Below are 16,583 nucleotides of genomic sequence, written 5' to 3' on the forward strand. Positions count from 1 at the left end.
AATAACAAAATTCGATATTTCGATAATTCAATCCAAAAATCAGCTAGCATTGCTGAGGTTCACTTGCCACAGAATCTTTTTTCCATACGTGCAATGTCTTGTTTCAAGAGATATTGAATTCAAGTTTATAATTTCGCGAATGCAGTTCGTCTATTAACTCTGTGTAATTTTCAGCCTTTTTACTGACAAGAAAATTGATACCCATTTTCAAAAGCTATAACTATGCTCTTCTCTCTTTATCTACCAACTTAGATTTAAACAGTCGCATCTTTTAAGACTTCTCTTATTTCGGGGCCATTAATAATCGCACCTCCATAACTGAGATAACCTGTTTTCTGACTTCTATTAATGAAACCCTCTGTAACTGACACAGTTATTTATTTATAACTGGATATCTGAGACACTGGGTAAGTGGAATATGTCTATAAGTGAGAAATAAAAGTAGGTGCCTTGATGTCTCACTTAACTAGGTTTCACTGTAATATAGCCAAACAGTGTTGATATTATTTCATTTGCAATGTAGCCTTTATAACCCGTGAGTATTGGCGTCAACAGTTTTGTCGCCTTTAGTCGTGTGATGAGAGATTTGCCCACTCGTTCTGCCTTTCAAATATTTCGTGCGTTAAATATTCTTTAACTTTGTAAATCATGGCCTCAACATAATTTTATATAAATCTATTTTTTAATGCACTAACTAGTTCAAAAAATAGTTTGATTAAGTGATTTTTGAATGATGATTGAAAGTGAATATATAATAGAGCAGAGAATAATCCAAATAACTAAATTCATTTTAGTCAATTTCACCATATTTCTGTCACAAGTTTTTGAATTTACTGAATACTACCTATATTAAACTAACGCAAGTACACGAACATACCCGAAAATTTCCGAAGCTAATATATTTTTGCTTACACTTTTACTCTTGTGATGAAAGAAATTCTTATTATTTCTTAAGGATCTGAAGAAAAAAAAAATTTTAAAAACTGTAGATAAGATGAAAAGGTCCGAAAAAATCAAAAATAATTAAAATTTTATGGAGACAGGAAAAGTTTCAACCACAAATAATATTTGAAAAATACAATTTATTTCTGTTTTAAATCGAGCGTGAGCAAAATGCTCGTAATCGAGTGCTGACGGGTTAATTCCAGAGATTAAACTTTTTTAACCCTCGAGCAAAAAAAGCGTGTTAAAATTGACCGCTACGTGTGTGTCTGTCTCTCTGTGGCATAATAGCGCCAAAACGGATGAACGATTTTGATTTTTGTTTCGTTAGAAAGGTAATTTAATGAAGAGTGTTCTTAGCTACGATCCAAGATGATATTCAAACTCGGCTCATTTTGGAAAAGTCTTAAAGAACAAAATTTGTCGGAGGTTTTTCTAATTTTGTAAATTTCACTTGTTTTCCATCTATTTTATGGGCTCACCTGCTACACGCCCCTAAACCTAGTTAATATAATATTAATCTTTATATCTGATTGTGACTACCAAAATATATGCAAACATTTTCAACAGCTACCAAATTACTTCACATTCCAGTTTATGTTGAAATAATAAAAAATAAATAAACTACAATGAATTATAGATTCCTAATAAAAATTAAAATTATGATAATTGAAAAAAAATGAATGCATAAATTAGATCATAATCGTTAGTTACCTTTTTAACTATACACTCAGAAATTTTTGTTAGTAAAATGTCATTAAAAATTGATCTTTTTAAAAATTAAAATGATAATCTAGATTACACACACAAATCTGCGAAAACGGCTTCAATTCAAAAATAATGAGGGCGTGTACCAGGTGTGTTCCGGGTGGTACGGCATACAAGAAGTTTCATTAGCTCATTATCAGTTGAATTATATTTTGGTGGTTTAAATTAGTAGGAGAAGTTGCCCTTGCAGATTTTAGTATATAAACGAAATTAAAAATTGTAACAGTATCATACAATTCAAAAATAACTGATCACCACATCTAAAATGGCATTCAAGGTATTGCAATAATTAAAAAAAAAATGTTACACCAAGTGTGAGCTTAAATAAAATAATGTAGTGAAATTAATAAATTTTATTTTTGTGTGTTTTAGTTTGTTTTATTCGCTGCTCTTGTAGCCGCTGTACGAGCTGGAGGACTTATTGCACCAGCTGCTCCATTGGCTTATGCAGCTGCACCAGTAGCCGCTGTTACCAAAACCGTTGTTGATGCTGAATACGATCCAAACCCACAATACTCATACTCATACGGTATCTCAGACGCTTTAACTGGTGACCACAAAAGCCAAACTGAAAGCCGAAGTGGTGATGTTGTACAAGGACAATACTCTTTAGTCGAACCAGACGGTTCCCAACGTACCGTAGACTACACAGCTGACCCAATCAACGGATTCAACGCAGTTGTAAGCAAATCTTCTCCAGCTGTAGCTGTCAAAGCCGCCGTAGCTGCTCCAGTTGCTGCTTATGCTGCTGCCCCAGCCATCGCTAAAGTACATGCTCCAACTCTTGCATACAGTGCCGCCCCAGCTCTCTCATACGCCGCTGCCCCAGCCATCGCTAAAGTACATGCTCCAGCTGTTGCCTACAGTGCTGCTCCAGCTCTCTCATACGCCGCAGCTCCAGCTTACGCTAGATTAGCTGCTCCAGCATACGCTGCTGCTCCAGCTCTCTCATACGCCGCTGCTGCTCCAGCCCTCCGATATGCCGCTGCTCCAGCTTACGCCAGATTAGCCGCTCCAGCTCTCTCATACGCCGCTGCTCCAGCTCTCTCTTATGCTGCTGCCCCAGCTTACTATCATCACTAAGTTATTAAATATTTATTGCCTATGTATATAAAAATATACAAAAATTATAAAATAAAAAACATTTTTTAAATTAAACTTTTTTTTTTGGTTACATTCATATTCAGCTTTTTACCCAATCTAATCATATACAAGGAATTCTTAAAATAATGTGAGTGGAACCATTTTCAAATGACTTCTTAGAAGTGTTTGTAGTGTTAGGAAAACTTATTAAAGTGTCAATATGAAGAAAAAGCAAATTACAAAAATTTTGCAAAAAGTTGATGACGAAATGAAGAAACAAAGCCACGACCCCATCTGATGGCTCAGAGACTATTCTATGTATTAGAGGCAAGAGTTATTTGCCTTTATAAATCAAACTGTTCATATTTTTATATTTTATTTCATCAACTTATGGTTACAGGATGACAGTCAATTTAATTAACATTCGAATACCATCCTGCAACGCTCTATTCAAATATACTTTCTTAGCAACCACTCGATTGGATTTTTATTTTAAAGAACGTCACAAATAACGGGCAGAGCGAGGAGGGAGGCATTTCATGGGAGGCACTTTCCATCAGATCTTTACTTTCAAAGTCAATTTTTGCTTAAGACATTTTTCTGTCTCTGGTTTGCTTTATAAGAAGAAGAAATCTCATTAAACGTAGTCTAAGAACTCCTGCAACATACTGTATGCGTGTATGTTTGTGTATGCTTCTCGCTATCCAGGTAACTGAACTGTAAAATTGTTCAGAGCTATTATTACGATGTCAATAATCTGTTCTATAAAAAAGTTTTATGTAAGAAATATTCTCGCAACAATTGTTTTGTTGGTTTTTTATCTCATAGAATCACGATAATTAATTTACTTCTACTTAAATTGAAATAAAAGGGGGTGAAACTTAAGTAAAGTTTTCTGGGAACAACCCAATTAACCATTAAAAATTTCGCTGGATTGAAGAAATTATCATAATTACCTCATAATTTTGTTGCAATTATATATAATTTTGTGGTTAATAGATAATCATTAATAAATGATCTGAACATGAATTATTGTGTGGTCAAACGTTTCAAAGAGAGTTATTTCAAATTATTATTACTATTTATTTATTATTAACCATTTCTCTAAAAATAAATGGTAATGGTAAAAAGTCTATACGTACAAGTATCTAACTAACCTTGACTTTTATGGTTGTGGTTTTACACATTACACATTATTATTTCAATGAACTTTAAATTTGTTTCTTTGGCGTCTAAACTAATTTTACTTATTTTGATTTGATCAAATTTAATAAGATTTTATCTTAGAGGTAGTAGGTATACACATGTTGACATGTAAATGGAAAATAATTAAGTTAAAAAATTTGAAAATGTTGTTGTGGGAAGAATCACAGATTAAAGAATATATAGGGTGGTTCTATTAAAAACAGCAGAACTTCATAAAATGGTAGATAATGTTTAAATAATGATATTATTTATTAAAACTCTTATATCCGGGAAACTCTAGTAAAACAAAATTCATGACTAACTCCACAATGGTAGATATAAAAAAAGATGATATTAGTTTTGAGCATGTTCAGGAAGTATACTTATCTAGGACAAACAATTGCTCCCACTGACATGATGTCCAAGGAAGTCGAATAGGAAGTCGAACAAACGAATAGGAAATGGTTGGAGAAAGTTTTGATCACTTAAGGAAATAATGAAGAGCAAACAACTAAGCAACAGAATTCAAAGAAAAACATTTGAAATGTGTATTCTTCCTTGCATAACGTATGGGTGTAAGACTCCTATATATGTGGTCCAAAAACCTTAAAAACGCAAGAGATAATCATATACCCACGAAGTATAGCTACAAGGAGTCCGGACGGTACAGGCTTTTCCATGGTATTTATGTACACAATAATAAATCCAGATGATAGTTCTCTTTTCTAGCACTGGCTGCGCCAGAATTCAGGACATACCGACGCTTGTATAAAATAATAAACCCAAATCAGAGTTATCTTTTCTGCCACAGACTACGAAAGAATTCAGGACGTACCGATGCTAGTATTATCTGTCCCCTAAATTGAGACCTTTCGTTTAACATTACGTTTAGACTCCTTGTATCTATATTTCGTCCATATACCGATGCATTCATTCAAAACCGGATTAGGTACAGGAGTAAACTTCCGAAATTCACAAACACATATCTTTATACGCAGTGATGCATGCTAATTACGATCAATCACGTACCAATAAGGCAGCATAGATACAACAAAGACAACAAATTTCTAATTTAAAGTGGCCTTCTATCTCTTAATAGTTTATTAGTCGAGTTGATTTTATATGCTACCCAAGCTGTTTCCTATAAACGGGTAGCCTAGCACTGACAAAATATAAAAACTAATGAAATATCTTTATGAATCCACAAACTCAAATTTCCATTCACTCTATACAAAGTTATAATTATGGCCATAACTTATAGTGAAAAATTATTTTAGCTTACCAAGAACAATGCGTATGTAAATAAATTGAAACTTACCTAAAACAGAAAGAAAAATTTATTAATAAAAAATATCACAGATGATTAAAAAAGCAATTTTCAACAACATCATCTCATAGTTTGTAAATGCGATCCAAATTTGTTTTGAGTGAATTGCATTTTGCAAAAGTTATGCGTTAAATTTGAATGACTATTGGTCTATCTTATTCGCTTTCATCATCGTAATCAAATTTTCGTTCCATACTCTGTATATTATGACAGGTACATGGGTCGAAACACATGGGTTTTTTGTTCCTCTAAATAGAAATATTTATTCATTGGAAAGGGTGAACGATATTTTATTAACGCCCAAAATGAATATATGTATACGATAAAATTTTGTAGGGTAAATGATATTAAACCATCAGTAATTCGGTACAAAAAACATATGAACCATTTTTGAATCTCTTGAATTGTTATGAACCAACATTTTATAATATAGAAACACATAGCACCAGTTATAGCACATAGCACCAGTTACAGAATAAATCAGTCTTCATACACAATTTGTCTCTAAGGGATATTTATACTAAAGGAGTGGAAAACAACATAAAATTCCTGTAGGAGTTGTATAGAAACGAAGTTATCGCTTGCCTAAAAATACAATATAATCATATAAACCCATTAATATTACAGAATGTCTCAAGTAAATATAAAATGGACACTTGGAAATTTCATCTTGTCTTATAAGTTTGACCGCTATGTGTGTTAATTTTTTTTGGTTTTATTTGAAAGGTAATTTAACGGAGAGTGTTCTTAGATATGTTTCAAGTGCGAGCTTAGTTTTCCGTACCCGAAGAAACTAAAATATTGGCGATGATGTTCAAAATCGATTCGGTTGGAAAAGGCATGGCATATAATTTTAACATATAAATAATTACTACGAAAATGAATGATCAAATAAACCTGGTTCAATTGGTTTTTAAATTTTTTAAATTTCACTTGTTTTCATTTTGTTATTAAAAAATGCTAGAACAAAACTTGATCATGGAACGGATATGAAATAAAGTGTTTTCAGCACGCAATGAAGTAAGCATGTTTTTATAGCATGGCCTTAAAATAATTCCTGACCAACGCCTTTCTCAGATGGTAGTGAGTATGCGGAGGGTAACCAAACAATTTTCATCAATGTTTCGATAAAATGAATTCTTTGTATTTTCAAATTGATACAATATTCTTAATCCATTCTGTAAACCTTCAAAATACATTAAAATCATTAATTTCACTTGATTTATTTTCTCAATAATATTTAGTGAAGTTTTCTGATAAAATATTTTTTATTTGGGTAAAGTATATAAATACTTTTTTTAACTTCCTTGTAATAAGTCCAAGTAAAAGAGTTATTGTAATTACGAAAAAAAATCGGTGGTGTTAGATTTAAAATATGTTTTGACAGATAATTTTATCCAATTATATTTTGTTTCATTCGTTGGAAAATTTAAATACCGAATTGGCTTATATTTTGGACACTTTTATCATAATTTATCTTCTTAGAAACACCCCAATATTTTTCAAATTTCTCTGTTTTTGTATCATTGTATCAAATCAAATCGAAATTTTAGAGATTTCTTAAGAAATATCCATTTTGGCTATTTTGACCGGCTTATTAGTGTACAAGCAAGTCATGTATGGGGTATATTGAAAAATTTAAAAAAATTGGAAATTTATTTTCGTAATAAAAAAAGTTAATAACTATACATTATTTAAAGGTCATTTTTCTTGATTTCCTCATATTATGTCCAAAAGAAACACAAAACGTACACCACTAGTCTACATCACATGACGTCAATATTGGAAAGCACTTTTTTATCCATTGGCTACTAAATATAAAATTATTACTGACATTGAATTAAATAACTATACGCAGACAGTAGGTACAGATATTAAATGATAAACCTTGAAGGTCATTTTAAAAATCACCACACCCATGGCGAGCTAAATAAATTATTCACTTTTAATTTTAATAATATTAAAATCATGTATAAAAAACGGTAGGTATATCAAATTTCCACAATGGTTCGAGGTTTCATATTACGTATCAGTCAGTCTCTAGGATGTGACTGGTTTAAGAAATTACATTGTATTAATAAACTGTGTACCAATATATAGGAGTCGAAAGTTATACTCAAAAGTCATTTTTGTGTCTCCGTTTAGGATATGATAAAGGTCAATTTGGTTATTAATAAAATTGACATTTTGTCCATAACCAAAGGAGATAGGATACAATAAAAATTAATAAGAGCATGCGAAAAAACCCATAAAACTATATTTTACAAAATGAAAATTAACTTTTCCAGATTCGATTTTTTATGCCGAAGAAATAATAATTTTTACAACTTTGAAATTAGTATTAGAAATCGATTTTAGTCCGTATCTTAAAAACTATTCAACCAGTCATTAAATGTACCCTATTTTTGAACTTTTTGGGTCAAAATTGCCTTATAAACTGAGTTTTATCGAAGTTGGAGACAAAAAAAATTTCTCGATTTTTTGCAATTTTTTTAAGGGGTACCCCTTTGAAAAAATCGAGAAATACGCAAAAAAAATTTTGTTTAGGAATTTGATGAAACTCGGTGGAGGGGGTAAATTTGATCCAAAAAGTATTAAAATCAGGTTTATTTAAAGATTGGATGTAGAGTTTCGGAGATATCGCTATATTTGGACCGATTTTAGTCCGTATCTCAAAAACTATTCGACCAGTCATCAAATGCACCCTATTTTTGAACTTTTTGGGTCAAAATTACCTTATAAACTGAGTTTTGTCGAAATTGGAGCTATACAAAATTTTTCGAATTTTTGCAATTTTTTTAAGGGGTACCCTTTTGAAAAAATCGAGAAAAACGCAAAAAAAATTTTGTTTAGGAATTTGATGAAACTCGATGGAGGGGGTAAATTTGATCCAAAAAGAATAAAAATCTGGTTAATTTAATGATTGGATGTAGAGTTTCGGAGATATCGCAATATTTGGATCGATTTTAGTCCGTATCTCAAAAACTATTCGACCTGTCATCAAATACACCCTATTTTTGAACTTTTTGGGTCAAAATTACCTTATAAACTGAGTTTTATCGAAATTGGAGATAAAAAAAATTTTTCGATTTTTTGCAATTTTTTTAAGGGGTACCCCTTTGAAAAAATCGAGAAAAACGCAAAAAAAATTTTGTTTTGGAATTTGATGAAACTCGGTGGAGGGGGTAAATTTGATCCAAAAAGTATAAAAATCGGGTTAATTTAAGGATTGAATGGAGAGTTTCTGAGATATCGCAATATTTGGATCGATTTTAGTCCGTATCTCAAAAACTATTCGACCAGTCATCAAATGCACCCTATTTTTGAACTTTTTGGGTCAAAATTACCTTATAAACTGAGTTTTATCGAAATTGGAGATAAAAAATTTGTACCCCTTTGAAAAAATCGAGAAAATAAATGGGCTCACTCTAAACAGTTGTCTATTGACTAATCTGATTGAAACCCTAAACACTAAACACTTAAAAAAAGCAATCTTTAAAAATTTACCGATAACTTTACTTTAAAAAAAAAAATTCGATAAAGTAAGTCATTTCACTCACAAAAGCATACCGAGATGTGGAAAGTAAGTTCAAATAAAAACAATAAAAAAAAATTAATCGAAATATTAATCGATTAAAAAAAAATTCCAAAAAATCAATCAATTACAACAGCAGGTTACTACTATTACGATTATTTTGATTACTTCACGTTTATTGAAATATAATAACAACCAGATATAAATAATATAAAAGTAATAATTTTATAAACAAAATAATAATTGATTACATTGATACATTATTGAAATCAATTCATTTTTATTAGTTGACTTTCTAAAGACAATAATAATATTCAATGCATAACTTAATTGTTAAATTCCGGGTATTAAAACTATAATAGTACTATGGTGGTAATATACTCGATGGCAACTCTTGTAAAACTGTATTTGGTGTATTAATGTGTGTATTCGTAATGATATTATATTTAAATATGTAGTTTGTTGAAGTTACCACTATTTTAATGACGTAATTATTATCTATCTAATATTACAATTAGATATTATTATAATAAAAAAATTATTATTTTAAAACTGAACTGAACCAATCAATTAAATACAAGTAACATACTGTGATTTATAACAATTATAGGGTTGCACAAAATTATTTATATAGAAGACGTCTATCATCATGAACGAACTATGTTAGAACAAGTGAAAACAAACAATTGACTGAGTTAATTGTTGAAATACCATACATAGTCAGTGTTGATTTCTTTATCACATTACACATACAAACATGTGACACATACATAACTAATAATCAAGTATAGCACATATTATAAAATTTCCGCCTAATTGGCGCCCTCACGGGTAAACAGTAATGTTTACGAAAAAATGTTTCAAACAAAAGTTGTTTAATTTTTGATAAGGAACATTTTTTACATTTATACTTTTGTTCTATCTCTAACGGTTTACAAGATGGGTCCTACGAACACAAGACCCAATTGCGCTATGATGCTCATTTACGAACTTGACCTCACTTTTTACGTCCTGAGTACGCTGTAAATATTTCAGCTCGATATCTTTTTTCGTTTTTGAGTTATCGTGTTCACAGACGGACGGACGGACGGAAATGGACTAATTAGGTGATTTTTTTCCTAGCATCATTATTTTTAAGCGTTACAAACTTGGGACTAAACTTAATATACTATGTATATTTCATATATACATGGTATAATGATGGATATATACAGGGTGGGCCATTTTAATCTATACACCTAAGTATCTCGTTTTATAGTTAGCCAATCAAAAAATAACTTAAACAAAAGTTGTAGACATCATATTGGACCTAGTTCTTTGGGTGACTCAGATAAACACTTAAACTTTAGCTTTCGGAGAAAATGCCACTTAAAAATATGTCATTATTGCAATTAAGTAAAAAATCTCTTACCGTTTAGGATCTAAATTGGCTATTAAAGAAACCTAAGGAACTTGGTAGGTAAAGTTAGGAATGAAAAAGATAATACAAATAGTAGTAAAGCCAGATTTCCTTATCGATTAAAAAAGGTTTAACATTCTCCGATAGAACAATAAAAAACTTATTTGTTAGTTAATATCTGGGTAGAAATGTTTCATTCAACTTTCGTTTTGTCTTGTTCAAATGTTTCTGCAGACAAAGCTACAAACTTATTTTTAACTGCAGTAAACCTGCGTCTAATCTGGTCAGTGTCTAATCTGACACTCCTTGTAATCCGACATAGCTATAATGGTTTTTACAATGCAGATTTATCATAAATACATGAATTTTTCGTGCCTGAAATTAGAAAATGATTGGAATATTATCAATTTGATACGTAATTGGTCGGATTACAAGATATTGTTATTAAAAAGTCCGGACTACGTGGGGTTTGTGGCAATACTCTATAGTCCGACAAATTCGATAATTCGAAACCATCTTGCAAAACGCTTGTAGGATTACCGCAGGCCCACTGTAGAATGATAACGACCCGACTTGGACACTTAATATGCATTTTTCTGAAAGTAATACAAAATAAACCTATGCTACTAAGAAAGGCCATGAAAGCGCATTTCATTTTACGGTATACCACAATTTTTGAATAAAATACAATTTATATGTATTTAAAGCGGAAGTAATATTTTAATTACTTAAAATTGTATCAAATATTTAAAAAATGTAGATAATAACAAGTGGACAACCCTGATTTGTAACATAGCTACTACTTACAAGAAGTTCCTTATAACGTATTAAAAAAACAACAAGGTACAATACAAAAGATTGTCAATTAAAAAAGAAAAAAACTTCTTCGCTGTCTTTTTGATAAGGTAGGGGGAGTTTGCCCTTGTAAATATTTTGTATAAAAGGTAATGTATTCATGAAAGAGACATTGTAAATTGTTCGAATCTACAAAACCATTTCAAACATGGCATTCAAGGTACGACAAATTCGTTAAGAAAAATAAAAGTGTTGTTTGTGATTGATCGATTGTTATTTAATTTTTGGTGATTTTCTTTGTGTTACAGTTTGTCTTATTCGCTGCTCTCGTAGCTGTTGCACGAGCTGGACTTATTCCAGCTGCTCCATTAGCATACGCAGCTGCACCAGCCGTAGCCGTTACCAAAACCGTTGTCGACAGTGAATACGATCCAAACCCACAATACTCATACTCATATGGTGTAACTGATGCTTTAACCGGAGACAGCAAAAGCCAACACGAAAGCCGAAGTGGTGATGTAGTTCAAGGACAATACTCTTTAGTCGAACCAGACGGTTCCCAACGTACTGTTGACTACACAGCTGATCCAGTCAACGGATTCAACGCTGTTGTAAGCAAAACCGCTCCAGCTGTTGCCGTTAAAGCTGCCGTACCAGTAGCTGCTCCAGTAGCCACATACGCCGCTGCCCCAGTTGCTACTTATGCCGCTGCTCCAGCTATCGCTAAAGTAGCTGCTCCAGCTCTTGCATACAGTGCTGCTCCAGCTCTCCACTACGCCGCTGCTCCAGCTTACGCTTCATACGCCGCTGCCCCAGCTCTCTCATACGCTGCTCACCCAGGTCTTGCCTACGCCGCTGCTCCACAACTTGCCTACGCAGCTGCTCCAGCTTTATACCACCACTAAATCCGTTATAGACTGTGTTATTTATTTTTGTACTTTGTATAAATGTGTTTTTTTTAGCAGAAAATATTAAAAAATATGATTTTTTTAATATAAAAACTGTTGTTTTTTCTTTTTATTTGAAATTTAACACCTTTTATTTAACAGTGTTGTTTGTAAATAAATTCAACCATTAGTCACGTTCATCATGATTTCCAAATAGTCACCCAGCCAACACCTCTTTTTTTAAATAATATAAAATTCCATTAAGAAAATTACATTTCGATATGCATAATAATTTCTTGGTGTTTTTTTAACTACATTTTTGTATTTCTCTAAAATCTATTTATAAAACATTTACAAACAACAGTAAACAGTTTCATACTGATAATATCTTTTCCATTTTTCTTGATATTCTCTTTTAATATTGAATAAATGTTTGCATTATTATATTTTCATATGGCACGTGCTCAGATGGAAAATCACAATCGACACACCCAAGAATCTAAAAAAATATGGCACATACAATATTTGACCTTTCGCTATTTAGAATATTAATTTATACTTGATAATATTTTTTGAATTGGAAAATAAAATTATTTTCTTGGATTTACAAATTTTAAATGTTGTGCAAATAAAATTTCTTGTGATTTCTTTTATAAATTCGACTAAAAGAATTTCATACAACGAAAATATTTAAAGAATGGCTATTCGTGATAAAACAGGCGCTGGATGGGGCTGAGTATACAAAATATGAGTACCGCATTTTGTCAATTGATTCTTTATCAGAAAAGCTTATAGATTCATATTGTGAATCTTGCCTGAAACCCTATTGGTCCAATTTTTGTATACCCCCCCCCCAGTCCTCCAAAGAAACAGTTAAATGACAACGTCAAAAAGGCTCTTTGTGATCTTTTCGTTTTCTAGATATTAACAGTTTAATGTTTGGAAAAACTCCAAAAAGGCCATTTTAAAAGCTGAAAAACGGGTCTTAAAATTATATTTTAGAGCTTATCAAAATTCTAAAATAATGTTTGAACATCCTTTAGAAAGTTCTGAAGAGAAATTACAGATTCTTTAATTCTAAAGCCTCAACTTTTAATTCTTTGAAGATGTTATAATTCTTATTAATAACAGTGTGTAAGACTGAAATATTTAGTATCTCTGTCTTACTCATGGGAATTAAACATCGTCTTAAGAATTGAAAAATAAGCTTCTACAAAAATGAGCCACAATATTAATCTATAAGGTTTTCTGATCAAGAATCAATTGACAAATTTCGGTACTCATATTTTGCACACTCAACCCCATCTAGAACCTGTTCTATTACATCAATATCATGAAGTATAGAAACTGTAGTTCTAGGAAATCCAAAAATAGATTGATAGAATTCTCTTAGGCAAAAATAGGCAAGGTTATAGACATATATCCACCCAAAATGATCATAAAAATTGTATTATATCAAGTATTAATGTCAACTGTTGACTCATGTACATGGTAAATTAAACACGTGTGATTTTTTTTTAGTTTCCAGTTAATTTTTTCAAAAACGGGTGGGAATATCAAAACACAGTTCTCCTTAGTTTCGAGGGAATGAAAAAATGTACATGGTTTCACTTTGAAATAGGACAAAAGATGGTCAGTTGTTTTTTATAAATGCAGCCATCAAGTTTTTACTAAATTAGTCATTTGACCTTGTCCTACCCATGAAACGTAAAGATATCTTGAAAATTTCGATTTTGAAAATGGGGCCCAGTACAATAACTTCCTATAGTAAGAAGTTAAACAAAAAACTAAGTTTTCCCCTGTGTGACAATCGCTTAAAACTGTATGCTCAATATTCATTACCTTTAAGAATGGGACGATAATTCTCTTGCGTCTTTTAGCAAACAATGTCAAAAGCTCATAGTTTTTGAATTAAACTGAAAAAACTGAATAATGTCCAAAAATTTTGCAGTTTTTCACGAATTACTCAGGTGGCATAACTTTTTTTTGCTTGCAAAACGTAGTTTAAGACTCCCCTAATGTGATCAATTAGCATACCAAAAACTTTTGAGATTTGCGTTGTTTTAGTGGTATTACTGGTATTAATTAGCACTGATTTAAAAATTAGATTGCTGCACACTTGTGGTATGAGACATAATAAATAGGAAATAAAACGTATTTACATTGTTTTATAATTAAATTGCATATTAACATTAACATTTACAAATATAATTAATAGTAATTGTAATAATTTACGCTTATTAGATAATAATTAAAATAAGTAATATATCCTTCATTGTCATTTTATTGCATTTTACAAATAATTTATTGCATTCCAACTAATTCTATTACAATCATGTTATATAAGAAGGTTATTAACACAATATAGTTCATTTAATTGGCTATTTTGATGTAAGAAAAATATTGTCAACAAAAATTAGTGATATCTGCATAGATTATGAGTTTTACAATCTACTTGCCATAATCTGACAAAAAAATAATAGTCTATTAAGAAAAAAAATAAAACCCAAAAAACTGAGCTTCAAAATTGATGTGCTCATTTGTTAAGAAAATTCAAAAAATGGCTCCCTTATTCCAATTTATTGACGAATGAATATTTTAAATTCAAGTATACATGTTTGCCATTTCTACCATGGCTCCCACTCAAGAAAAGCTTGCGAGGATGCCATACCAAGAACGTCTTAACAGATTAGCAGATAATCTGAAAAACCAACAATTAAAGGCATGGACCAGCTACGAGAGAGGGCGAATTGCCAAAAGCCTGTTGGGTGAAGGAAACTCGCTCGGTAACAGAGCTGATATTAGAGTCATCGTAGAGTTAATCACAGGGCATGATAACCTGAACAAGTCCCAACATCAGATTGGAAAAAGACAATCTCCCGCGTGTGACAGATGCGGAGAAAATTCAGAAGAAACATCGATCCACTTTCTCTGTTACTGCCCGGCGCTCATACAGCAGCGAAGGAAATAGTTTGGTCCGGACATAGTCGAACCAGAAGAAATTAGGAAACTCAGCGTTTGGCAGACCTTGGGTTTCAGTACATCAGTTTGTTATAATAGCCACTGAAAAGTGTAGCGAGGATAGAGTACAAGGGTCTATTTAGCTAGGTGCTCTGAATCATTGCTTCGAGGCCCGATGCTCGAGCATGGGCCGCTAACCTCCATACTCATACTCATACATGTTTACAAGAAAATTAGATCCAGTAGGTTAACATTGCAACAGTGGGGAACCATTAAAATTTTCAAATCTTCCCAAGCTCAAATCCTCCCAACCATTTTTATTTTTTTTTTAAATTGTTCTTTTCCTTGATGGAAAGACGATGCATCTTGAATATGAAAAGCTTTGAACCATATGTTCATAACTTTTGTATTTCTCTTGATGATGTTTTTGTTTTTCTTGATCAAGGAATATATGAGACCATGCCCGAGGCAGTGGCGTCTTTACGACATTTTCTTAGGGGGGGTAATAGCTTCAAGAAGTCGCCTTGTAACTGTAAGAGAGGGTTAAATCTGATTTTCGATACAATAATTGAATTATGACTCTGGGAACTAACTACTACCGAAGATTTGATTTTGTTTTCTCTTTAAGATTCATCTATTCCATTGTTTTTGTCAAACTTCAAATTTTATTTGAGAAACGATTTTCGTTTTTGTTTCCTGATTTCTGAAGGGGGGGGGGTAGTTACCCCTATTACCCCCCCCCGTAAATACGCCCTTGGCCCGAGGTTTACTAGTATATCGTATTTTGAATCAACCTGTATAACGTCTTATTTCTTTGATGAGCCTATTTCATCTTGCTTGTTACATTAAATCAAAAATTGATTACGTTCGACAGTTAGGCAATGTACACACCCTTTGGCAAACTTTTTCATTTTGTAACTTGTTATAATTTGTGCATTTGAAATACATTTATCACATATAATTACATTTTGTAACCAATAAAAATATAAATTGATAATTGACATTTTATTGATATGACATATAACCAAAAATACAAAAATTTTACGACTACATTTTTGTATAGTCAGTTGGTTGGTCGTGGTCGTAAATCAGTTTTTTGTTTTTTATAACTCAAGGTTTAGTTTTATGAAGTCATAAATTTTATACAAAATTCTTGAAAGAAAGTAAGTCTTTATCTATAATATTTTATATACAGAATGTTCGATTTTCATCTAGGCATATAACTATCACGGGTATGACAGAGTAAATATGTTAAGCAATGCATCTAAGTAAGAGGTATTATCGGTGTTGTAAAATTGCAGACTTATATCGTGGCTTATATGTTGTAGTTCATCTATTCAACTAAGAAACTCCCACTCTCCAAGCGTCTTGAAAGAATCTCAACGCATATTATGGAAGCTTTAACATATGTATATAATACCTCTCACTTAGATGCATTGCTTAACGGATGTACTCTGTCACACTCGTGATATTTATATGCCTAGATGTAAATCGAGCACTCTATATAGTTTATTTGTTGTGATACAGTCAAATTAATACATTTGCATAGATTACTATCAAACGAATATCTTTATCTTATAAATCAAAAATCCATTACCGAAAACAAACTGGAACATTTCAACACAGACAACCATAAAATAAAAAAATGATCTAAATATATCGAAATATTTTATTCAATGTGTTTGAGAACGAACAAAAATT

At 31.6% G+C, this 16,583-nt stretch overlaps 3 protein-coding genes across 9 annotated transcripts in view; 2 read left to right on the forward strand and 1 right to left on the reverse strand.

Moving 5' to 3' along the window:
* The window catches only part of LOC123294017 (disks large 1 tumor suppressor protein), a 1,177,915-nt gene that overhangs the window by 522,530 nt on the left and 638,802 nt on the right, over nucleotides 1-16,583 (reverse strand). The gene's annotated exons all lie outside the window — the stretch shown is intronic.
* Nucleotides 1,926-2,827, forward strand: LOC123294022 (larval cuticle protein A3A-like). Its single transcript, XM_044875086.1, has 2 exons — nucleotides 1,926-1,987; nucleotides 2,083-2,827. Exons 1-2 carry the CDS (start codon nucleotides 1,976-1,978, stop codon nucleotides 2,791-2,793), a joined length of 723 nt encoding a protein of 240 aa, XP_044731021.1. The 5' UTR covers nucleotides 1,926-1,975; the 3' UTR covers nucleotides 2,794-2,827.
* Nucleotides 11,192-12,004, forward strand: LOC123294026 (larval cuticle protein A2B-like). The gene is made up of 2 exons (XM_044875090.1): nucleotides 11,192-11,254; nucleotides 11,343-12,004. Exons 1-2 carry the CDS (start codon nucleotides 11,243-11,245, stop codon nucleotides 11,937-11,939), a joined length of 609 nt encoding a protein of 202 aa, XP_044731025.1. The 5' UTR covers nucleotides 11,192-11,242; the 3' UTR covers nucleotides 11,940-12,004.

This window comes from Chrysoperla carnea, chromosome 2 (assembly GCF_905475395.1).
Source record: "Chrysoperla carnea chromosome 2, inChrCarn1.1, whole genome shotgun sequence".
Lineage (NCBI taxonomy): Eukaryota > Metazoa > Arthropoda > Insecta > Neuroptera > Chrysopidae > Chrysoperla > Chrysoperla carnea.